Below are 25,733 nucleotides of genomic sequence, written 5' to 3' on the forward strand. Positions count from 1 at the left end.
AATTGCTGTGTGATATTATTGGAACTTGTATTTGTTTGTTAAGAAAATATATTGAAAAAAGATGGAAAAATATGCATTTGAATACTTTAAAACACGGTAACTTTATCCATGCCTGGTTCAGTGCCAAAATCAAATGTATGGATAATATACTGCAGAAATGGTACTTTTGTCCTGTTGGAAACGGGGAAACAGGATGAAATTTTAGTTACACTTGTGGATCAGGCCCCTTTTCTCTGATTTTAATATGGCAACAAACTGACTTTTCGCAAGGAACCCAGATTATGAACCAACACTGCCCTCTGGTGGAGAATGGGAGTATACTCCTTCTTTGGAGGCTCTTCCATACCTTGTTCCCTAATATACATCAGAGCAGGAAGTTTGTGACCACCCTGACTAGGGGGAGTTGCTAGGAGTGGACCCCTAAATCTTTCCCTAAGTGCCCCAAGAGTTTCTGGGTAGGTAATAAATTTGAGGAATAATGATTTAGGGGTGAACTGGGCTACTGGGTAGAACTTTAATATGGAAGAACTTAACTTAAAATGATTTTATCTAGAGATTATTTGGGGGCAATTGAATGGGAATTCAATTTATTAATAGCAGGATTTGTTGGGGAATTAATTGGGGAAAAGAGAAATTGGTTTAGGGTGATCTGGGCTGGGGTGCAAAATAATTTAAGAATTTATGCTAGGGTGATTTGGAGGGGAAAATTAGTTGGCTTGTCTTCTGTTACACTTAAATTATAAACTGGCATCTATACATATACATTAACACATGTGAATTATATGCACTTTTCTGATCGTGGGCTCATGCCCCAAATATTTTAAGTACTTACCAATGCCTCTGTCTGGATCCCAAAATGAAACATCTGCAGCAACTGGCATCCCCTGCGCTGGGAAAATCATTCATGTGTCTGGATTGAACCATGCAGTACCAGGAGCAATCTTTCATGACCCTTTCAGGCAGCTGGTACATATAGTTATTTATTTGTTATTAAAACTTGTATGCTACTTTCCCATATAAGTATGTCCAATGTGGCTCACAACACAATAAAAATGTATTGTTAAATTTATAACCGCTCTTTTCTACCAAAGGAGCCAAAGGCAGCAGACAACAAATTATAAAACAATAAAAACGTATTTAAAACATTTAAAAAACGATTTCAATACAGATGCAGTATGGGATAAAGATCTCTGCTTGAAAGGCTTGTTGGAAGAGGAAGATCTCTCATAGGCACCAAAAAGACAACAGACACAAAATGCAAATCAGTACCTCATTATAATAACACTCAAACACTAGATCATTTCAAAACATAATATGACAATCCAAATAATCCATTTTGATGGCACAGACATTATAAAGTTTCAACAATGCTTGATGAAGTATTTGAGGATACAGATGTTAGCATTACAGTTTATACCCTTTAATTTATTATCCTTTTGTATTCTGTGTTTGTAACTGATTTGTGAAAAGATGGTGATGTGATTTTGTTCTGTTTCCCTTTCTCTTTCAGACATTTCTCACCATTACTAATATCCAATCATAGAGAGTGTTTTGTAGACATTTATAGTTAAAGCTTTTAATTTTTAATCTCTAATTTTTAGGATTTTGATTATGTCTATATGGAATGTACTTGTGTTTGGTTGTAAGTCGCCCAGAGTGGCAGATTAACCTCTGCCAGATGGGCGGCTAACAAATCTCATAAATAAATAAATAAATAAATAAATAAATAACATTTTACATTTCTGTTTATTTCTGACTCTTCTTGCACGGCACTTCCAGCTGTCCCCCCGTCCAGATTACTGATAAGCAACATTCCTTTGGTAGTATTTTTTTTTGGGGGGTGAGTGGGCAGCCATAGGTGGAGAATAACATCCTTTGCTGCAAGCCTGAAGTCTGCACGCCTTTGAAAGCTTGTTAGCTATTTTATTGCCCCGTTGTATAGCGTTGCATGTCACTCTGAGATCTTCGGCTGAACAGCAGCAAATTAGCGATTCAAATAAAATAAATATATAAATGCATTTAAAAATAATCAACAAAATATAACATAGCCTTGCCTAAAATGGGTGTAGAACCGCACCTTTCAGTCGCTGGAAATGTTTCACTGCAAAAAAAAGAAGAGAAAAAGATGGCTGCAGGAACTTTATCTCGCCACACGGGGGCGCATAGATACAATCGTTCCCACCTCTAGGGTGGCTGTTTTAAGGCTGCGATCCTCCATAGTCACCTGGCCGCGCAGACTTGGAGTGGGCGCAGGACGTAAACTCTGCTGGCGCAGGAAGTCGCGCTAAACTCCGTGGGGTGAACGTCCGAGCGGACCCGTCTAGATGGCCGCGTGCACGTGATTGACCTTAATTCTGCCCCGTTCCCCAAAGCAAACCTCAAGAGGAGGTGAAAAGTGGGAGAAGATGGAGGTGCACCGAGAGGAAGGGCCGGAGCAGCTGCTCGCCATTCCGAAGGGCCTGGGCTCAGTCATCTCCAGGTAAGGCCTTGCGGGCTTCCCCCTGCCTGAAACCCTGGTGAGCCGCTGCCAGTCAGTGTAGACGATATTGGCTTAGGCGGGCCAATGGTCTGACTCGGTACAAGGCCGCTTCCTGTGCCCCTGGGAAGCTCCTGTCCAGCTGCAGCACTGAACACTGCGAGGAAACGAACGGCGTCGGTTTGGTTTTCTAAATCCGAATTCACGCCAAGATTCGGAGTCGCTCCCTTTTTCTCATAGAGCTTGATTAATCTTCCCCTCCCCCCCGGATCTCACCCCATTGTTCCGCATTGAGCTGAAGGTTGGTTTATGCATCCAGTGACAGGTGCAATGCTATACTCAGAAGGCAATCTCACCAAGCTTCACTGGGGTTTATTGCCAAATAAGCGTGCACACAGGACTGCAGACTCAATCCGGAGTCACTCTCTTTTGTGCTGAGGCCAGTTTAATGACTCCGAAGTAGTCCACCCACTTGCTTTCAGCGGGTTCTACTCCCAGGTAACTGTGAGGGCAGCCTTGGCCTCCGAAAACGGATCCGGGTGCAGTTTACTGAAAGAAACCGTGCGACTCCGGATTAACACCAGCCTGGCGGAGAGCGCCGCTTGCCAAGCAGCCTGCCCTGCAATCTCTGCCCATCCCGCCCCCCGGGGAGCTCCCGTCCGCAGCCGCAGTGGGGCACCCTCGCCCTCTGCCGGCAGATAGGGGGGGAGGGAGCGAGCCCCCTTGGGTCTTCGAGTGACGCCCCCAGCACCCAATCGCCGCGCACATAAACAGAAGGAGGCGTGCCAAAAGTCTCCTGAATCTGCATTGCTGGGAGGGGGGGCAGCCTTGGGGGGTGGGAGGGGGAGCCAATGACATGGATGGGGGAGGGGCGGTGGGAGTAGCCTGAAGGGGAGTGGGCTTCGGGGGGGGCGAGGAAAGGCGCGCCGGCGGAGCGGCAGGAGGGCGAGAGAGCGCGGAGCAGAGCGAGGCGAAGCGGTTGGACCCGGGCAGGAGGACAGCCAGCCAGCCAGCCATGGAGAATGGCTTGCCGTGCCCCAGGTAAGGGCGGGGAAGGGCGCGAAGCCCCTTCCCCCTGGGGGGCTTGGGGGACGCCCAAGAGCGAGGTGCTTCAGAGGGGCAGGATGCGCCAGCAAGTTGCAAGCCCCAAGTTGGGCAGGGGGGCAGAGGAGGGGAGAGGATTGCGCCCGGGTTGCGTGTCTGTAAGGGTCCCTTAACACCCCCCCCCAGCGCTGGGGCGATTTAGATCTATTTTGGGGGGGATGTGCAGACTCAGCAGGTTCCAAACTGGACTGTGTGCATTAAAAAAACCCACCCCCGTTGGTGTGCTTTGGGGCTCCCTGTCGGGGGTTAGCCGGAGCCCTCTCTTGCTTCTTCCTTGCCCAGGCGACCACCACCTCCCGATTTTTCCTGAGAAGGTCCAACTCTTTCCTCTCCTAAAAAACTTCTCTAGTATGTGAAAGGAGCTTTTTGCACCGATCCCTAAAGAGAGGTTTTCTGGAGCCTTGATGTGCATTTTTGGGGGGGGAGGGAGAGAGAGCTTGGGTCTGTGACCGTATTATCATTATTATTATTTAATTAATGGAATGGCTAGCTTTTTTCTTTCTTTCTTTTTTTTTGTTTTATGCCTGTGGCTAGTCAATGTCATCCGAGGGGGCCCTCAGTAGCAGGGAATGTGCACTTCTGCAGAGCTGGAAGGTAGGAATGAAGGCAAAAATGTCCTCTTGGCTGCAAGGAGATCTAGTAGATTACAGTGGGGATCTGTGCCAAATGTAAATCAGCAATTAGGCAGTGCGGGGGAAGAGGGATTTTAAGCCTGATTCCGTCACCAGCCACAGGCTGGTTGCCAGCAAGGTACATATCATGGAACAGGCCCAAGAAGGGAAGGACAGAGGCGATGAGTGTCTCTCTCTGCCTCTCTCTAGCATCTGTGCATTTAATCTCCCCGCATACCTTGTTTACAGTGCTGCAATCTTTTATCATGGCCTCTCTGTGCTGGCTGCCTTCAGACCCCGGCTGAATAATTTAAGCATATGGATTAGATTTTGTGTGCGTGTGTGTGTCTAGAACAGTACAAGGAAGAAGGCTTTTTGTTTTTAATATGCTCAGAAACTCCTCTGCTCTATTACATCTGTGGCACTCTCTGATGTTCTGTATACATTTAAATGGACACTTAAGAGGACAGCAAAGAGCATCACGAAATGCCACTTTTAAGTCTGTACGCCTTTGGCAGAAGTGAGTCCGCAGGAGTCTTTGTACAGTAGCAGAGGAGAGGAATTCTCAAAAGGGAAAAATGCTGGGACAGTGAAAGGGGCATCCAATTACTTAGTACTACTACAACTACTACTTTAAAAATATAAGGATGTTTTCAACTGGGAAAAATTGTTTTGTTTTTGCCTCAGCTGTTGGAGCTGCTGAAAGCTTTCAGTACTGTGGCGGAGAGGGTTGGCAAGCTGAAATCACCAACAAAGTTACGGAGAGAGGAAGTGGGCTTATAGTTGCGGGGCAGCTGTTGGCATGGAGAATGTTTGCATGGAGAATGTGTGAGCTTTTGGGGGTTCCCGAAGGACTTTTAAAATGAGGCAGTGGCAGGAGATTTTGGAACAGGTATACCAGCCCCTGTGGCACAGAGGCAGTCATGAGGCATTCCAGATGTAGGTCAAATCTGCGGAGATTGTCCCAGAATTGGGTCACGGCAAGAAGGATCAGGGAGGCCAAGATATTTTTGCGGGAGGGTGAGATACAGGTATGGGAAATGACAACTTTATACACAAGGTTCTGTCCCGTGGGCTTTTCAACTTTGTGAAAAGTAGGTCCTTGGAAGTTGGTAGGCAGCGGGTGTGGAAGTGGGCTGCCAGTAGAGTTGACCAGAGGAAACAGGGCATGTAGCCATGGCAGCGCCAATGTGCCCAGGTGGGTGTGTTGCTGCTGTCGCTCCGTTCTGGCTGCAGAACTAGCCGCGCCGGATGTCCCGTTGACGATCTTGGCCGCTGTTGCCAGGTATGACAAAATTGGCATCATGCCACTGGCTTCCAAGGGCACAGGGCCAATATGGACCTAATTGTGTGTGCTTTATCCTTTGTTTTGCTTTTTGCTTTGCAGGCTACAGATCTATAGTTAACTGTTGTTAAATCAGGAACGGAGAGCTTGCCAGGGTGCAGACGTACTCAGTCACTCCCAGAATGAGTGTACCATTCAAAGTGTCAAAAGTAAGGGAAGTGTTTTGGAATCTGAAAGAATATCTCGTGGGTTTCTTCAGAAGTGCTGTTTCCTGGAATAGCCCTTTAAAGGAATCTGCACCTGTCAAATCATAGTTCCCTCACTGTACTCACTAGTTACCACTCCTTTCAGAGAGCTGGAGGAAGACCCTTGAGCTCTTGAGCCCCAGTGCCAGCCCTTGACCCCTCGCTTCCACTTCTCCCAAACGGCAATCTCTGAGATTTATTAGGTTCTCCACCCCTTATTAAATCCACAGTGCTTCTGCGGCAGATCTCAGCTGCTTTTCATGTATTGCCTTTCCTGCCCACCACGGCATTGTCCCCTGCTGGCTGAGGTAGGGACAGCCCATGATTTTTTTCTTCTTCCTAAAAAAAAGAAGGAAAAAAAAGGATTTCACATAAGACCTGCAAGCTTCCCCTGTGGGACTTGAACTTTTTACAAGCGAAATCCAGCTGTGGGATCTCTCGCCATTCTTGAGTACTTATGTGCCCCATCCTATTGCTGGCCCTGGAGATAAACTCCTGCAACCCTCGGTGCCTGTCCAGAGTGTGCCACCCACTGCTGACGCCCAGCCCCTGATCGTGCCTTTGGGAAGGCTGCTTTGTGGTTGAGTTGGGGGACGGTTTTGAATCCGGTCCGTCCATTTACAGCAAGTTTTCTGCTGTGCATCATGCCCGGCCGTTCCTTCCGGAGCTGGATATTCTCGTCTGCCTCTGTGTGACTTCCCTGGCATGGGTCCCTCCTTCTCCCCCACCCCTCCAACAGCTCCCCCTTGTGGCATTCTGAGAACTCGCTGGCTCTGGCTTTTCCCTTCAGCATTTCTCCACTTGCAGGCGGATGGACTGGCATCGGTCCCAACCCAGCCTCCTCCTCGAACATGTCCTTCCTCCTCGGCCTCTGCTGTTTGACTGTTTCCCTTTGGGCAGGGAAGCCGGTGGACCTCGTGTGCCACAGGACGAACACATGACGGGACTTGTGTGCATCACGTGTTCCCGGCCCTGTGCCAGGCCGTGACGCGGTGGGTGGAGGTAGGGGGCAGCTCCTGTTTGGAGAGGAGCACTCTCGGCTTGTGGTTGGCAGCGAGGCGGTGGTCAACTGGTGGACTGTGGGGGCAGATGGGGCCACAGGGCAGAAAAGAGGCCCTGGAGGCAGGTTGCCCGAGGGGAGAACGCCGTTGGATGGTGAGTGTGGCACTGCCAGGGGTAGGAGGCTGTGAGAGCAGATGTATGGCTGGCTTGGCTGCTCTCCTCGTCGCTTTTCTTTCTCTCCTTTCATGCGTTTCTGGCCATCTCTTCCTCCTGTTTGTCCACGTTCCTCCTCCCCGCTTTGCTCCCCTTTCCCTTGATTAGGATCTCTCTTCTCTCATCTGTCCATTGACTTCCTCATGCACACGTTCCCCAGCCACCCTCTCCTCTCTTCTGTTGGTTTCCCATTCATGTGGGTTTCCCCCCACCTCTTCTTCTGTTCTGTGTCTTCTCTCGTCCACACGTGACCTTTTCCCTTTCTTTTTTAATCTGTGTTTTCTCCTTCCTCCACGTTCTGCAGCTGTTCTGTTGTTTTCCCTATTCACATCCCAGCTGTATTCCTTCCTTTGGAATGTTTTTGTGTTCTTCCTTAAGATTTCTCTCCTTTCCTTTTCACGCATTCTGCCTTTTTCCATTTCTTGCCCTCCCTGGCCTGTTCGTTGCCCTCTCTTTCTCATCCACCATTTCCCTCATTTTCCTTCTGTGCATTTTCAAAATTTCATGCACTGTCTTCACTTCTGTCATTGTGTTTTTTTCGGTCGACTTTTCTGTGGCTCCTGGCTGAAGTAGCTGTTCTTTTTTCCAACAAAGGATCCACTTGGGGGTCTGTGGCTCTCCAGGCCCAGCTAACCCAAACTGTGTTGGGGTCCCCAAGCTGGTATTGGCTTGTACAGGGATGGTCAGCCCTGGGACTCATCCGACACTGCGTATTGGTGTCAAAAAATAGGTTGGCACTAATCTGCTTAGGCTTGAGCTGACGTGCATGAATCCAGAACTTGGGGTGAGTCGGTTTCTCGCCTCGTTCGTGACCTGCATTTTGATCATCAGAATTTGGACAAAGTTGTAGTTTTGGTTTTGGGCTGTTTTTTTTTTTTACGTGGTAGACACTTGAGGTTTATTTCTTCTGTTGGTGGGGACAGAGGAATAGCTACAAGTGTGGCCCTTTCCCTGGTTGGCAAGAGAGAGAATTTAGTCGAGTGGATTTGAGTAAGGACTGAAGAGTTGTTTTTTGTTCTTCTGCCATTTTGGGGATGGTAGCAACAGCCTCTGATGATCTGAGGCTGGCACTGAGACTTGGAACTCGGAGATAAATAACTCCTGGAATGTTGAGGCCTGAGGAAGGAGTTGTGTCAGGGGCTTGGATCAGAGGGGTTGCCAGGACGCCTGGGTTCTCTTCCTGAGTCTCGCTGCAAGCCGTCCGTTTTGAGACCGTATCTCAGCTTCCTCCTCTTGTGATCTGGATAACTGACTAATTGACTGCATGTGCATTATTTTTATGCATTTTTTTTTGGCTTCTGGGATAAGCAGTGATGAAATGTGAAAGATTGGTGTTCAAGCCCCACTGCCAGGGAAGATGTGGTGGATCTGAATGACCAGCAGGAGTCACTGGAAAGGATGGAGGTATTTGGTCCTCTAGGACGTAAGAATTGTGTTGTTTTATTTTGGCCTGGTGATCTCATTTCTCTCTCTCTCTTTTTAACTGTAATTAAGCTAACAAGGGGTAAACTGTTGATGCCAAATGAACCTTACAGGGGGCAGATCTAATAGGGGAATTATTTTTTGCTCCTTTTAGATGTAAGGGAGCCTTCAGTACAAGAATGTGTACCCACTCAGCGATTATTTTTCAAAAATAAGTATCCTGGCTCATGCTAGCCTGGAAAAAAAAAAGAGCGGTGCCCTTCCAGCCTGCAAGTGGCTGGCTTTGATTACCCTCTTGGGAGGTAACTGTATTCTGTGCATGCTCAAGAGGAATTTTTTTATTGCTTTGTATATTCCAGGGTCAGCTCTAGGGCTGAGGCCTGGCTCAAATCTAGCCTCTGTGAGCACCCAAAGTTCAGAGTTGCTTGGGGGCGGGGGCTGATGTTAGCATTATGTCCTAGGAGGTGGTGCAGGAGTCTTATAGGAGAAATGCCCATCCTTCCTAGTCCTAACAAATGTGTACTGCTTTTCAAGAAAAAAAAACCTCAGAGTGGTTCACAGGTTATGCACAATAAAATATGGTTCAGAATTATTTCGAAACATCCAAATCATTGCAAGCATTATTGTATCGACACCCTGCTCAAAGCCACCCAAAAAGTACAACAATAGTTCAGGTTTGTATAAAAGTATCAAAATCAACTCTACTGATTATGGTTAGCCGTGAAAGACCACAGTAAAAAGACGAGCCTTTAAAGAGTCCATTTTAAAATATCTAGAAATGGGACTTGCCTGAAATCATGTGGGATCATATTCCACAGTTACGGGGCCTTCACCAAACAGCCCTTGTCTGTTTGCCTGTCACCCTACATGAGTAGGTGAGCACTTCAGCAGGGTTTCAGAAGCTCATTGTAAAGAACTTAAGGCCCTATTTGAAGCTGACCCACTCTACCTAAAGGGACGCCTCCACTCTCACCAGGGGCGTCAGCTAACAAGATCATCCACGAATTGTCTACTTCTTATTCCCCCCATAAAAGCAGCTAGATTGGTGAGGACCAGGTCTAGAGCCTTCTCAGTCGTGGCTCCCTCACTTTGGAACTCCTTGCCAACCGACCTCCGCCAGGCCCCCTCCTTGCTGTGTTTTCGACGAGCCTTGAAGACCTGGCTCTTTAACCAGGCATGGGAGGGGGTTTAGGCTGGCAGATTGCAGTTCTAGGGGGGTTTAATTTTTTAATGTTCTCTGTTTATGTTTTTATATGGAATGGATTTGTGTTTTGTTGTATGTCGCCCAGAGTGGCAGATTAATCTCTGCCAGATGGGCGTCTAATAAATCTAATAAATAATAATAATAACTGGGGTTGATACTGGACATAGGTGGTCCTTTGGGTAACCCAGTCCGGCACACCACTGTTGATGATGATTTCCAGTCTCTAAAATGGGGGGGGGGGAATAAAAGGACCGTAGCTCAGTGGTGGAGCATATGATTTACATCCACTATCCTTGGCATCTCCAGTTAGAGCTGGGAATGTACCCAGTCTGGAAGCCTGGAAAACCGCTGCCTGGCAATTAAGGCAATACTGAGCACAGTATAAGGCAGCTTCCTATGTATGTGTGGACCTTATGGGGTGGATGCGAGTGCCACATAAAATAATTTCTGCATTAAGTGTTCTACTACCTGGTAATGATTTTCTGCATTGAATATCTCTGTACCAGCCTCTGTCCATAGAGCAACTCCTCCCTTACACCCTAGTGTGGAATTCTTCCAATCTTACGCTATTTATTTTATGTCTACCTTTCCTCCAAGGATCTCAGCATGTTATGCATAGGGCTACCTTGTTTTTATCTTCACAAGAGCCCTGCAAGGTAGGTTAGGTGGAGAGATTTGTGACTTGCTCAAGGCTGCTCAGTGTGAGAGGCACCAACGGTGAGTAGGGTTGGGTATAAGCCTGGGCCCGAGACTGTTGAGGGTACCCACCATGGATCTGCTGCTGCCGTCTCCCCTGCTAGTGTGTGTATGTGGGCTGCGGTATGCCATGCGAACACTCCTGGGAGTAATCTTTGATATGATCTCATAGAGTGAGAGGTAATGCCTTTCCCTCAACTCAGATGTGTTGAAGTTGGCTGTGATCACACAGTGTTAGAAGAAAAGGCTTTGTACACGCTCAACGACACTCTTCATCTTTTATTTTGCATGCCCATGACTAAACTGGGGCTAGGAGGGACTGCTTTTCAAGAGCTCTTGAATACCTGGAGCCATTGGGCTTTTTGTCTGAAAGGGGTTCTCAGGGCAGTCTCCCACATCCAATTCTCTCTCTGTCTTTTGGCCTTCCCTAACTTGTTGCTCTCCAGAGGGTTTGGACTACAACTTCCATCAACCCCAGGCACCACAGTTGTAGCCCAAAACATTTGGAGAGCGCTAGGTCGGTGGGAAAAACAGAAGGAAGTAGAAAAAGAGGAAGGCCAAACAAGAGATGGATTGATTCCATAAAGGAAGCCACAGACCTGAACTTACAAGATCTGAACAGGGTGGTTCATGACAGATGCTACTGGAGGTCGCTGATTCATAGGGTCGCCATAAGACTGAGGGGAGATATGATAGCACTCTTCAAGTACATGAAAGGTTGTCACATAGAGGAGGGCCGGGATCTCTTCTCGATCGTCCCACAGTGCAGGACACGGAATAATGGGCTCAAGTTGCAGGAAGCCAGATTTCGACTGGACATCAGGAAAAACTTCCTAACTGTTAGAGCCATATGACAATGGAATCAATTACCTAGAGAGGTAGTGGGCTCTCCAACACTGGAGGTATTCAAGAGGCAGCTGGAGAGCCATCTGTCGGGAATGCTTTGATTTGCACAGGGGGTTGGACTTGATGGCCTTGTAGCCCCTTCCAACTGTACTATTCTATGATTCTGTGATACACTTGCCTTCCCAAATGAAAGATCCTGCCTTCCAACCCTTGCTGGACTCTGGGTGAAAAAACGTTTAGGAAATGAAATGTAGGATTTCTGGCTTGCAGATCCTCTCACTGTAACTGATATGCTGTCTTTCACCTCTGGAGATTCATTGCTGTACGCTGTCCACCCTCATCCCATTATAGATCACTAAGCTTCCCTCCACTCCTTTAAAGGGGAACATCCGTTTGTATCTGTACCACATAATGAGTGCCTTGACAGGGTTCAAGGGCATTTCAGTTGCTCAACCGTGCTTTGATCACCAGCATTGATTTTAATGGGCACAGTGATGTGCTGGGATACTTTTTGCCCAGGATCCTCTTCAGGGTCAAGGGGTGAGGGGGGAGGGAGATATGCATTTTTCTTGCTCTTTGTGAAATGCGACTGGCACCTTTTTAAGCAATTTCAGTATCAGACTGCTTTTTGCTTGCTGCTGTCTGAACGTTTTATCCACGTGATTTGGGCCACAATGGCAAAGCAGTTATGGGCCCCTTCCTCCCCTCGTGCACAATGATTCCCCTCCATCCAATCCTGGCTTCATAGCGTGTCCTTCCTGCCAGCCCCCAAACTGACCAGGAATGTGCCTGCCCTGCAAACCAGGGTTGCACACCTTGGCTTGATCCTGGTTTTCAGGAAAAGCACAAGCTGTAGGTAGAAGGAGGAAGCAAGGGTTTGCCTCAGAGCAGGACTGGAAGGAGGGAATTGTGGGATGTTTGAGAGGGCACACAGATGTGTGACCCTGAACATCATCCTTGCTTGTTCCCATAATGGGAAACCATGGTTTGGGGCTAAGTCTGAATCACCCCAATGTTTTTAGTACGGCCCTAGAGTAGGACACAGCAGCTGGTGGTCACTGGGTGACATTGTACCTCTCAGTGATGTCACCTGCCCACCTTCCTCCCTAATTGTTTTGCTCCTGGAGTGGAAGACAAACCATGGCTGGAGATAGAACCATTGTTTTTCAGAGAGTTGAAAGTGGTTCAAGAGAGGGTTTGTGGTTTGTTTTACCATTGCGGGCATGTACAGCCTTCTCTTACTCCATTGTTGCCTCTTATCAAATAAATGGGTATTTGAAACTATTTGAAAAACCAGGGCCGGCCCCACTGTTAGGGTGAGGCATTGGCTAGAAAGGGAAGAGCCACAGCGCAGTGGCAAAGCATCTGCTTTGCAAGCAGAAGGTTCCTCGTTCAATCCCTGGCATTGACAGGTAAGGTTGGGAAAGGCTCTTGTCAGAAACCCTAGAGAGTTGCTGCCAGTCAGTGTAGATAATACTTACCAAAGGGATAAGGCAGATTCCTGTGTTTCTATGCCAATGCCTGGTGGTCAACAGAAGGATCCCCTAATTGACATAAAGGCCTGTGGAGGATGGTCCCTTTGGTTTCTCACATTGAAAATGGAGAGGGTTTTTTTTCTTACACCCTCGCCCTGGGCTGTCACACAGGGCTGCCAGTATGTGATTTTACAAATACCTGGCTAAGTAGTGGTGTGTATTAAAGAGAGCAAAAATGGTAGGTTGTTCCCTCTCCCCAGATTGCATTCTCACAGGCAAAGGGGTGCAGTGGCAGGTTGGTGGTCTCGAGGTCGAAATCCAGCGTTAGCAGTTACTCTACATGTTATTTGGCGCAGAAGAGCCCCTGAGTGCAAACTTATTACTTCTTGTATAGGTGAGGGAAATGATCAGAGGAGAGGGGGAATCACATGGGGATATCTCCGTACAGTAAGGCCCCACTCATATGGCGGGTTACGTTCCAGACCCTCGCCTAAAAGCAAAACCCGCCGAAAAGCAGAACTCTGTCAATAAAATGGCGCCCGATGCCCGGAAAATGCTGTAAAAACGGAACAAGCATGGTATGAGTGGGACCTTACTCTAACTGAAAGCCGCCGTATTAGCGGAACGCTGAAAAGCAGAGCCCTGCTGCAAGGGGAGAGCTGGTGTGTGTAAATGCGGTGGGAGTTTTTTATTTTATGTCATCTATTTTGTGTCAAACCGTGTGTGTGTGTGTGTGTCACATAGCAGGCCTTCTCATCTAATTTGCCATCAAAAGGTAAAATCTCAGATTATTTTTAAAAGGGGAGAGGGGATTTTTTATTTTACCTTAAGTACAGGGGACCGAATCTGCCCCTTAGTTATGTTTAGAAAAGTGCACTATTCGAATACAAAACGAAGCTGCAGCAATGCCTGAGATATTTTTGGTGTTCCCTCAGGATAACATTGCCTGCAACTTGGTGTGTATTTGAATAGTTGCGAAGAGGATTTGAATGTCTCTGAGAGATGAGTGTGATATTTCTGTTGAGAGGTTTTGGAAGGACTTGTACTTTTAAAATGCAATCCCCCCTCTCTCCCCCCTCCCCGATATATTTATCACAGCCGGCTGTTTTTCTTCTTTGGGGCTCTCACGTTCTCCCTCATTTTCACAGTGGGCTGCAGCCCCCGCCCCAAGGCAAGAGCGGCTTGGTGACCCTGCCAACGCCAGCCCATCTGGCAAAGGGCCCAAGTCTTGCGCATTATAGCCCGGCGCCCAATGGCAGTGCAGTGTTCCCAGCCGAAATTAGCAGGCAAACAGGAAAAAGGCCGGGCGCTGGTTGGCTGCTCCTGGCCAAGCCCGGGCCCCCTCCCGTCGCTCTGCTCACGTAGGCCTGGCCTGAGCGAGGGGCCTCTGGGATGCCTTCCAAGCAGAGAAAGAAATGGGGGTGGGCAGGCAGGCGGCTGGAAAGGTGCTGCTGCTTTGCAAATGGAGAGAGAGAGCTAGGCCTCGCTGAGGCTGCAGGCCCCGGGGGCCTCGGCGGAGCTCGCATCAGGTCCAGGCCTGCCTGGTGCCCAAGGGGATTCGGCCTGCTGCTGTGGTGATGCCTCTCCCAAAGGTCGGGGTGGGGGAGAATGGCAGCAGCAGCAGTGACACCCAGATATCAGGCTTGCCCAGAGCTGGCTTCTGCACACGGATGGGGGCAACGTTAGCTGGCTGATTGAGCCAGACGCCTCCATGTTTCCTATCTGAACAGGCTGCAAAGAAAGGCAGCACTGTTATTGCCTCAATATCGCCTCAGTCCTGTTTACTGCACACTCTCTGTCTCCCCCTCCCCCAAATTTGTTTGGAACTGACTTGGAAATTGCCCCTCCTGTGGTAAATTGTTCCTCGGCAGTAGAGCATCTGCCTTGCATGCAGAAGGTCACAGGTTCAATCCCTGGCAGCATCTCCAGATAGGGCAGGGAGAGACTCCCTGCCTGAAATCCTGGAGAGCTGCTACCAGACAGTGCGGACAGTACTGAGCGAGATCATAGAATAGTAGAGTTGGAAGGGCCTGTAAGGAGTCCAACTCCCTGCTGAAAGCAGGAATCCAAATCAAAGCATTCCCGACAGATGGCTGTCCAGCTGCCTCTTGAAGGCCTCCAGTGTCGGAAAGCCCACTACCTCTCCAGGTAATTGCTTCCATTGTCGTATGGCTCTAACAGTTAGGAGGTTTTCCCTGATGTCCTGTCGAAATCTGGCCTGAGAAGAGATCCTGGCCCTCCTCTGTGTGGCAACCTTTCAAGTACTTGCAGATTGCTATCATATCTCCCCTCAGTCTTCTCTTCTCCAGGCTAAACATGCCCAGTTCTTTCAGTCTCTCCTCATAGGGCTTTGTTTCCAGTCTCCTTATCATCCTTGTTTCCCTCCTTTGAACCCATTCCAGTTTGTCTGCATCCTTCTTAAAGTGCAGTGTCCGGACCTGGATGCAGTACTCTAGATGTGGCCTAACCAGTGCTGAATAGAGGGGAACCTTCATGTGATTTGGAAACTATACTTCTGTTAATGCAGCCTAAAATTGCATTGGCCTTTTTTTTTGCACCCACATCACACTATTGGCTTATATTCAGCTTGTGATCAACAACAATTCCAAGGTCCCTTTCGCATTTCGTATCGCAGAGCCAAGTATCTCCCATCTTATAACTATGCATTGGACCAATAAGGCAGACTTTCTGTGTTCCTACATGGAGTGCTGTATTTATGTTTAATGTCTTGCGACAACACATGGCAGCAAAATTGATTGTGTTTTTATTCCACCTATCCTCCCAGGGTAAGGTGTAAGGTCTCTCCTGCCCCCAACCTCAATGTTTTCCTCACAACAACCCTGTGAAATGAGTTAGGCTGAGAGGGACTGGCGTAAGATCACATGAGGAGTTTTACATCATACGGAGATATGAACTCAACTCTTTTTCGTTCTAGTCTGATATCTAACCGTCCTGGATGAGTCAAATCTGTTTTTATGTGGTGGGAAGAGATGGAACTGCACTTGTTTGTGAACAGAATTTGAGTTTGGTGTTCTGCCACAGTTGCTCAGCACAGAATGGAAACGTGGGAATCCGGACACCTGGGTTATTTCCTCAGCTTTGGAGTGACCTTGGGGGCCTAGTGGTTATTATTTATTTTATTACTTACTGTATTTATTATTTGATTTATATCCTGCCCTTCCTCCCAGCAGGAGCCCAGAGCGGCAAACAAAAGCACTAAAAACACTTTAAAACATCATAGACATCATCATGGTTAGAGTACAAAGTTGTGGGATGTGGAGTTGGGGCTTATGAGTCCTATTCACTGTGGCTAAGTACTTGTGGCTAAGCTTGTTGCATTGAGGAGAGGAGCAAGGAATATAACCCACTGAACCCAGTTTCTCACTTCACAGTGGTAGCGTGGTATAGTAGATTCAGCTGACTGCCAGGACACCTGGGTTCTATTTTCAGATGTATGTGTTTTATAGGGCAGTGGGTGAATCTGCAAGCCCGGGTGTCCTAGCCTTGGCTTTGGCTTCATCTTGGCTGTGAGCGGGCTCTTTTCCGCCCTCTCTGTTTATTCACACGCAATGTATGTTCTTGGCTTCCTCTGCTGGCTCAGCCAAAGAACAGGCCGTGGAAGTGTGCCAAGGAAATTGGGCTCCCTTGTCAGCAGTGAGCTTAGTCGCTCCGTCCTCAGGAATGCCAGAGGTTCCGTGGCCTTTCCCAGTTTGTCTTGGGAGTTTGGGATTCTGTGGCGCAGCAGGGTGGCTGAGGGGTGAGAGGACCCTTGTGCTGTGGAAGCTGTGTGGATGACCCAACCAGGGTGCTTTCCTTCTGTCACACAGCCGAGGTGAATCTTAGCAACCACACAAAGAGGAGGGTGCATTTCAGTGCTGGGATAGTGGTGGGGCAGATTGGTATAAATGAGTGTTTCACACCAGAAGTAGCTGCATTTAGCTTTCAAGGAATCCCAGTATATGAACAACTTGTTTATGTATTTGTTGTTTATTTAGAGGTTTGTTTTTTAATTCCACCCTTCAGCAAAACAAAACAAAACAAAAAGGCAGTCTCTGCCCTCAGGCTTACAAATCTAAAAAGAGATGACACAAAAGGAAAATGTATTGGGAGGGAGGAGGAGATAAGCAAACCCAGGTTTACGCTCTTTGTTACAGGTTGTTCTAATGACCAGCTGGGATGCAAAAGTTTATGGAGATGGGGCAACAAAAACTACTAGTCTCTTGGCTGCATCAGTGGAGTGTCTCTGCATTTCTTCTCTTCCATCCTCTGCCGCAGCTTGCTGATGCTTTTTTTACCGTGTATGAAGTTATTCCGTTCATATCAAGAGGCAGCTGTACCCTTCGGTGCTGCGCTCACTTTCCTAAATGTCCAGCATATACATGCTGATGTACATGTTTACATAATATGAATGATAACTATTTATAATGAAATGAGGGTGAGTGTTTTTCTCCCGCAAAGTTAAAGAGGGTTTTTCTATCTCTTTCCTATGGGGCAGCTGAACAGGGACACCAGATTCCTTCCCATTTATTATCAGCTGATGACGGAATAGCATCAGCCAGCTATTCACAGTCAGAAAATCTCACGTCTCCTGTTGTCTCCTCTTGCATGCGCTGTGGAAAATGAGAACGTCTGGGCTGGTGGGGCAGGGTGCTCTTTGCCAGGCTAGGTGCCCGAGTGTTGTCATTCTTAGGCCTTGAGCTGGCCCTGCTGGTTGTGAAATAGGTAGGCAAGGGAGGGGCTCACCTACATGAAGGAACTGTGAGTGTGAAACTGGAGAAGATCTGGAGTGTAGAGATTTGGCTGAGGGCCCCACGAGTTTTAGGACAAAATTCTAGCTTCTCGGTAGCCTTGGATGAGTCATTGGACTAGTTGGCCTCAGTGCTCGACCTGTAAAATGGAAATAACAAGGGAGCCCAAAGATGGCGACAATGAATGTGGAAAGCCTTATTGCAAATGTAAACAGCGCTTTAATAATATAAAGTCTGAAATCCTCACAGATGGGCTCTGGAAGCCAAGAATGGCATGCCGTTCCCCGGTGTGACCTGCCCAGCCCAGCCCAGCGTCCTGTGTTAGTTCAGGTAAAAGGTAGCTCACCCCTCCCTTATGTACACAAACACACACTCCAGATGCACAAGTGAATGGGGTGGGGAGTCCAGACCTTTGCCAAGAACATTGTGTTCCCACCCAGCCCAGAGGGAAGAGGCCCTTGTGTGGCTGAGAGGAACGAACGGGGTGGGGGTTGGCTTTGCAGACACTCCTGGTTCAGATTTGGGAGAGGGGGAGGGAGGGGAATTGCTTGACATACAAGTGCTCTATTATTCCCTTCCCACCCCCTTTCCTGGTGAAAAACAAGGCCGGTTGCTGGCTCACTTGCGATGTCGGCATAGTGCAATCCTGCAGAATAAGGAGCTAACTCTTTGAGATATCAAGAAATGGCGGGGTCCCCAAAATGTGCTCTTTGGTGGGTCCAGGAATACACTCTCTGCCCATCTTTGTCATCCAGGTGCCCTCCAGAGGTTTTGGACTACAACTCCCATCAGCCCCAGCCGACTGGCTGGGGCTGATGGGAGTTGTAGTCCAAAACCTCTGGAGGGCACCAGGTTGGCAACGGCTGCTCTCAAGGACAGAACTGCTTTCTTGAAGGTGGTACAGTCAGATTATTTCCTGTGTGTGTGGAAGTAGCTGGAACCCAAGAGGGTGTCACAGGGGTGCAGTCCCTCTTTTTTAGGGGTAATGCCCCCCTTTTTTAATATAGCAGCGCCGTTGACGGTGATTGAAGCTCTCTTCCTCCCCGCTTTTCTTCCTCCAGCAGCGGCATTTTTCCTCCCGCCCACAACTTTTCCTCTCCTCCCTCCCTCCCTCCCCCTGCCGTGATGAGTACTTGGCATTGGTCCCTGTCTACAGTACAGAGTGTCCTGGGCGGACGCAGACAGAACAGCCGGAGGCACTGCCAAGAGCACGTGCAACAGGATTCCTGTTTGTTGGGGGGGGTAGAAAGAGAGAGAGACGCACATTCTGGGTGGTGATTAAGGGGCATGGATCTGCGTAGAGGGTGGGCGGAGAGCGTGGGGGAGGGCTGGCTGGCTGCTGGAGTAGAAAGGAGCCAGCTCAGCAAGCTTGAGATGCTCTGCGGAAGCAGCCGCTTTGCGCACGGAAGAGCCCAGGTCCAATGTCTCCAGGTAGGGCTGGGAGAGACACCTGTCCTGCCTGAAACCCTGGAGAGCCACAGCCAGGGTAGTCAATCGTGGGTGAGATGGACCAATGTCTAAGGCAGCGCCATAGAAAGCTGTCTTATCCTGAGTCAGACCATTGGCCCATCGGCTCTCTCAAGCAGGAGTCTCTCCCAGTCGTCCCCAGAGATTCCATTGGGGACTGGATGGGGGACCTTGTTCCTACGTGCTTGTGTGGCAGAGTGGGCCCTACAGGGGGATAATGGAGTATTATGTAGCCACGGGAATTTGGGTGGGCAGGGGTAGGCAAGTGCACCAGGCTAGAAGGGGAAAAGGCATTGGGGATGGTCCGTTTGAGCTGTTGGGTTGCATTTGGGCTCTGCTAGAGTTCAGTCCTGGAATGCAGGAAGTCAGAAAGAAGAGGGTGCCTTTGAACATGTGCTAAGTGCCTTTCTCTTGCATAGACTGAGTTTTGCACAGCTAGCTGGGGAGGATCTGAAATTGGGGATGAAACATTTAGGGCAGAGAGGGTGGCACCAAGCAGGATTGAGACCCAACCACGGGTTATCTTAGAAATTAATTGGGGGGGGGGCTGAGCAGTGATTATTTAGTGGAAATGCAGTCATGGCTGGGGGGACATACAGAATTTGTATTGTGAAACGGGTTGGTTGTAGCATTGACAGAGAAGTGAAGGCCTGGGGGAAAAATGGAAACATTCAGGAAAAATGGGGGGAGAACGGGAACATTCAGGAAAAATCTGGAAACACCCTGTGCCCCCCATTTTCCCATTCCCCCCAAGTGTTTACATCTCTAAGCATTGGAAGGGTTCCAAAGGCCATCTAGTCTGACCTCCCTGCAGCTAGGCAGGACCAGCCACCCAGACAATCTCCCAGCCACCACAACACCCCAAGCTATAGTCACAATGTGCAGCAAGGTGACTAATGGAAGTGAGCCAGTCTGCATGTTTGCAGTGCAGAACAGGCTCTCATTAGGCTTGCGAGCCAATCTGATTTTTAGGGAGGGGAAATTCCTATTCAGCATCCAAATAGGATGCTGAGCCAGGCCCTTCACTGGATCACACAGCCTATTTACAGTGGCATTCCAAGGGGAATTGATCAAGGTGCTAGTCCATTCCACTCAATCTCTTCTCTCTTTTTTTTACAACAGCCCCTCTTTACCCAAGAAAGTGTTTTAGTGGGGAGACACCAATTTATTGAATGTGGCTGCCTTCAAATTCTCATGTTTTTATTTTGGTTGTCTCTATGTGCGTGTTTGCCTTAAGGAATCAATGAAAAGACAAATGATGGATCTACTAACAATTCTTTACAATCGGTTCAACCGTCCTCGTTGAAAAGGGTCGCTCGCTCCCCACTGCTGTGATGAAGTTTGCAGTGCTGAGGAGCTGGATGTTGGGGTGCTGGGGGAGGAATTGTTTCTGTCTGCCCACCGTGTCTCTCCCCCCCTGCCCTTTCCAATTTTGCAGTAATAAGGAAAAAACAGGTTTGTGTGCAGAGTAGCCAGTTGGTAACATACCACATGTGCGAAGCTGAGATATTCTCAGTGGAGGAAGGAAACTGACGTCACAGATGCTTGATCTGAGCAGAAGACATTGGAGATGCACGTGAGCTCTGCGTAGGCTGCTGTTATCAAGCAGTGTCATAGTGCAGCAGAAGGAGCTCCTGTTGGGATGGTGCTCAGGTCCTGCTGGCCTCAGCATGTGAACTTTCTCCAGGACAAGTGCCCTGACTACAGGGGTGATCTTCTAGGTTTCAGGGCAGGAAGATGTTTCTGCTTGTCATGGAGCGAGGGAGAAAATAGCTATGCAGGGTATTTTGATGTGTGCTCCCTCTGACCACCTTCTAACCTGCTCAGCCCCACTGTGGTGTTTAGGGCTTCTCTTTTCTGCGTTAATACGTTGTTTTTATTTTCATAAATAAAATAAAAAGTGTGTCTGTGTGAGGGGGAGACTATGCATTGCCAAACAATTTTCCAAGGGTGAGGTAGTTTGGGGAACTTTCTCAAAGGCTGTTCGCAAACTTTCATACCTGCCATTGGCAGCCTTGAGGACTAGAAGCTTGTAACTGTTTGCTGAGGAAGATCTGATGCCCAGTGACTTGGAAGACATATCATGTGGAGTGGAATGTTGATTTTATTCCTTCCTTTATCTGTTTATAATTTATTTTATTTCTGATGTGAAGATTATTCTGTTCTAGATTAACCCTATTACCTGTGCATTAGAATTCATTTTAAGTATTTGTATTTTAAGGGGGGGGGGTAAACGCTGTCAGGTATGGGAAAGTAGGAAAGGGTGGAGGTAAAGAAGGAAAAATATAAGAGGAATTGCTGTATGGAAGAGCCAAACAAAACTTGGAGTGCTGGATTCTTCATCCAGTCCCAAATTCTGTGGTGCCTCAATACATATGACTGTTATAGTCAGTAGTATAGTGGCAAATTCAGAACTGCAGGGTCCCTTCATGTTTGTCACAGCCATGCCCCCCCCCCTTTTGGCTGCTGGATTGAGAATTAGATCCTTGTTAGTGCCTTCTCCCACAACAACAGATATCCCTAGGAGCCAATAAGCATGAAAGGAGAGAGTTTTGGCTGCTGAGAAGAGTCTTCCCAATGGCTGACTTGCCTCTTTTCACTCTGATTGGCTCCAATAAGCAGGTAAGGACAAGGACTGATATTAGAAGACTCTTCTCAGTGGCTAACACACTCCCCTTTCATGCTGATTGTCTCATAGGATGCTGAAGACATTGGGACCCTGCTCCCAAAAAAGTAAAGGGTCTAAGACCCTCTGAGACCCTGGACAACTACACCCCTGGTTATAGTACCTGGCCCTTGGGAAATGACAAAATAATTGAACCACAGGAAACCTCTCAGCCTGATGGCATGACTAAAGAATTAGTTTGCCCAATAAATCGCTGTTAGCCATTATAGCTAAATGGGATCTCCGCAGAGCTTGGAAAAGTTACTTTTTTTGAACTACAACTCCCATCAGCCCCAGCCAGCATGGCCACTGGATTGGGCTGATAGGAGTTGTAGTTCAAAAAAGTAACTTTTCCAAGGTCTGGATCTCCGCAACCCAAAGCAGCATCTCTCTGAATACCAGGCGCTGGGAGCAAGTCCCTTCATGCTCTGCTAGTGGGCTTCCCAGCTGGGGCTTCCCTTGAGAAATGGGAATTGGGACTAGATGGACTTCTGGTCCAAATCAGCGGGACTGAATAAGTCATGTCTGTTTTATCAATGGAGTGCAAAATCTTTATGAAAAAATGGCAGGTGAGCCAAATTGGGCAGAAATATGGTCTCTTTAATGTGTCCGGATCACAGTCTTTTCAGAAAGTCAGGAGCCCGGCTTTGGAATGTGGGAAGGGTTGCTTAAAAGGAGTGTCTCTGTTCATACACAGAGTGTCTTAACCCTAGGGCACGCTTACGTTTTAAGCTGGGGGAGGAGAATAGCTTAGGGAGAGCAATTTAAGGCAGGGAAAGAGTTAAGAATCACACCTCTCTCCATCATCCTCTTCAAAGATGCCTGCATGCAAAGGGTCCCAGGTTCAACCCTTGGCATCTCCAGGTAGGGTGGGGAAGATCCCTTTCTGTAGCCTGTGGGATCTGCTGCTAGTCACTGTGGAGTCTACACTAAAGACAATTCAGAGTTTGATGGGCTGGCTCAGTATATGAGAGCATCCGGTGCTCCTAAAAAGTTAAAATATTTATTTATTAAATTTATTAGTCGCGCATCTGGCTGGTTGTCCAGCTACTCTGGACGATGTACATAATAAAAACATATAATTACATTAGAACATTAAAATCAACAGTAAGTAAAACCTAAATAAGTAAAATAAAATAAGTAAGTAAAATAAAATAAACTGGCATAGGACTTTAATAACAATGTTTGCACATAATGAGTTATTAGTCTGAGTGTGTGCTACGCATACCTGGGAAGAGGGTGCAGATTTTCTGATGAACACTTCCCCCCCCCCAAAAGCACTTCTCTGTTGTGGGGTGAGAGGAAGAGTTGATTTGAACCGGCCTCCTCTTTTGTCTAGCTGGTGTGTTCCTGTTGTGATCATTTACAGCATTCATGCCCGTGCGCATCCATGCTTGTCTTGGGCATGTGGCTGCACATGAGGATCCCCCCTGCTTGTTGCCAACCCTGTCTGGTGACCCTTTGGCCCAACTGGCCAACAGCCGTGCCTTCTCGGTGAACCCGCTTGCCTGGGAGTAAACCGAGAGCAGCAGATAAGGTGCTCTTATACCTAGTGGCAAAACACAGCCTGTTCTCTGCAACCCGGAGCCCCAGAGTGATGGGCGTCGAGCCAAAGGACAGAAACGGAACAGCCTGTGCGCTTCATGGGACCAGGGAGGGAGGAGTGGGTGGGAAGAGGCTGTGAGAGGTCTGGGGAGATCAAAGTCCAACTGATTCGACTCGGGGGAGTGAACGGAGAACGAGGCGCTGGCTATGCGGCGGAGGCGGAAGCGGTTATGGGGCAGGAGATGGTATAGGTGAGGCCTCTGTGTGCTTTTGGGGGGGCGTAAGGTTTGGAAGGGCCCTTGTGAGATAAGTGGGCTGTTCTTTGTGTTGTTCTTTCGTGCTCCAGAGCTGCACGGCTCTGTGGCGTTCTGCAGACCAATGGGGCTTGTCTCCCATGGGTTCTCCAGAGCTCTTCAGCTGCAAGGCTTCAGAGTGTTCTGCAAATTTTCTTTTGTGGGACGGTGGGGGTCTTTTGGTGGGCTTCCATGGGGTCATGGTGAATGTGTCATGCTATTATTTGGGTTAGGGACTACAACCTCCCATCTGTCTTGCTGCGTATGGCTTTTTTTAGATAAAAGGTGGGCATAAATTGTAATAAGTAAAATTATTATTTATTATTATTTGTTAAATTTCTATACCGCCCGACTAGCATAGCTCTCTGGGTGGTGTACAACAGAGAAATAATACAACAAAGAAATATAAATATACACAGTATATAAGTAGCCAAACAATAATAATAAACAACAAACTAATGAAAACATCTCAATAAATATACAATTAAGCAATCCCCACACACTTCACAACAGTGTCTAACAAAAATATGCTGTAGTCCAAATAACAGCAAAAATGAATCTCCAAAATTAAATCTTGACCCCAAAAACAACTAAAAATAAAAATGCTAGCCTCCAGAAACTGTGAATTGTGTGGGCTTTTCCTGGAGCTTACAAGGGCATCCCTCTCTCTCTCTCTCTCTCTCTCTCTCTCTCTCTCTCTCTCTCTCTCTCTCTCTCTGGTGTCCCAAGGAACAGTAGGCTTTTCAATTGTGCAGTATTTCTGTGGGTCCAACCGCTATTGGGGGGGTTGTGGTGTTTGTGGGGATCTGTCTGTCTGGGGATACTTCTCCCTGGAGCTTGGGGTATGAGGGCTTTTGGTCACTGACCTCCCTTGCAAGCGGTGAGGATGTGGATCTCTAGGGGTCTCCGGCATATCCGTGGCGGTGGAGTTCTTTCTATATTTGTGGGATTTCACAGTAGAGGCTGCAATGCTGAGGATTATTTTTTTGGTGGAAACGGTTTGCCTAGAAGCTCACTCAGTGGCCTGGTTAGAACAGAATGGGGCATGTGGCGGCGGACGAAGAGAGTTAGTAAAAGGATTCCAGTAAGCAGTGGGAACTGGGGAGAGGAATTGGTGGTGGGGGAAAACCGCAATGGGAGCCTAGATTGGTTTGTCCCCAGGGGAGCAATACAGAGTCAGGCAGAATGTTGGGGCATATGAAATGTAGAATTTGGAGGTGCTTGTTGGTGCTAGGCCTGGATTTAGGCAAAGTGGTATAGGGGAGAGAGTTGGCAGATGTGCGTTTGTTGAGGGGCTGATCAGAATCCAAAGGGAGGCGTGTCACCATTTTTTAGTCCGAGAGAGGGGTCTTCCATCCCTCTTGCCAGCCCACCTGCTCTACCTCACCCCAATCTGTGTGCATCTTTCTTGTCTCAGTTTGCTTGTGGGGAATTCCCCCCAAAATAACACCATCTTTTCTTTTTGGAAGATGATTGGCTGCTTTATAGGGATGCCACCATTTTAAAGCAAAACACCCAGGCACCCGTTCCCCACCTCTCAGGGTACTTCCATTGTGGTAGGCTGTGGGATGGGTTGTGTAGGGGGTTGGGGTTGTGAGGGTGGCCCTGTCGTGGTGTTTGGCTCCGTGTCAGTTCGACCTTGCCCTGCCTCCCACCCCCAGTCCCTGAGTTGGCACTGACTGTAGTGTAGACCCGAGTTCAAATCCTTGCACAGCCAGGAAGCTCATTGGCTTGCTTTGAGTAGCATCATTCTCAGCCTAATGTACCTTGCAGGATTGCTGTGAGGATCGAAAGGATACGTCGCCTTAGTGAACTCGTCAGAGGAAAAAATGGGAGACGTGTGTGATTAAACAGGGTTGTGAAATTTGGTTTGGTGTAAGCTGTTGCCCTCCTGTGGTGCATACAGGATGCTGTTGAGGAACCTGAAGATCGTGTGTGCATAGGGTCAAATCTTCTTCCTTGATGTGCTTGCTCTCCACAAGCAGGGAGAGTTTTAACAAGCAAGAGCATTTAAACAAGGGAGGGCATTCCATCATGCAAGCCTCCCTTCCCACCCCACATTCTGAAGTGGTGCTGTTTCAAGAGAACTATTCCACATCTTTCTTTTCTGAATGAGGGGAGTGGTACTTAATGGTGCTTCACTTTTTATCTGCTCACATTAAATTCTCATTTTCTTCTATTTTAATTGGAGCCAGCGTTGACTGGCAATATGGTCTGGACAAGAAAATTAAGAACTGAGTTTTGGAGGGTCTGTTTTTTTCTTCTGTATGCTATCCTGGGAATAAAGGTCCAGATTGCAGATGTGATTTCTTTTGTCTCTTGGGCCTGGGTAAGGTTGACACATTGGTCAATTAACTGGTCAAATATAGTCCATTTGACCCACCCATTATTTGACCATGGATCAAATGAAAAGTTCAAGGATGCCTGCAGGCAGGA

At 48.0% G+C, this 25,733-nt stretch overlaps 1 protein-coding gene across 4 annotated transcripts in view; it reads left to right on the top strand.

Annotated features, from left to right (window-relative positions):
* The first annotated feature begins 2,404 nt into the window (after positions 1–2,404).
* Positions 2,405–25,733, top strand: part of HIF3A (hypoxia inducible factor 3 subunit alpha) — a 63,091-nt gene continuing 39,762 nt past the window's right edge. The window contains exon 1 of one of the 4 annotated variants that reach the window (XM_061598044.1): positions 2,405–2,479. In XM_061598044.1, the coding sequence (XP_061454028.1) occupies positions 2,406–2,479 (74 nt within the window). In that variant the 5' untranslated portion in view covers position 2,405. Of the gene's footprint in view, positions 2,480–3,442; positions 3,518–6,739; positions 6,877–23,167; positions 23,256–25,733 lie in introns of those variants that run through there. The other 3 variants (XM_061598046.1, XM_061598047.1, XM_061598045.1) reach the window with 3 other exon arrangements.

Source organism: Rhineura floridana, chromosome 15, assembly GCF_030035675.1.
Source record: "Rhineura floridana isolate rRhiFlo1 chromosome 15, rRhiFlo1.hap2, whole genome shotgun sequence".
Lineage (NCBI taxonomy): Eukaryota > Metazoa > Chordata > Lepidosauria > Squamata > Rhineuridae > Rhineura > Rhineura floridana.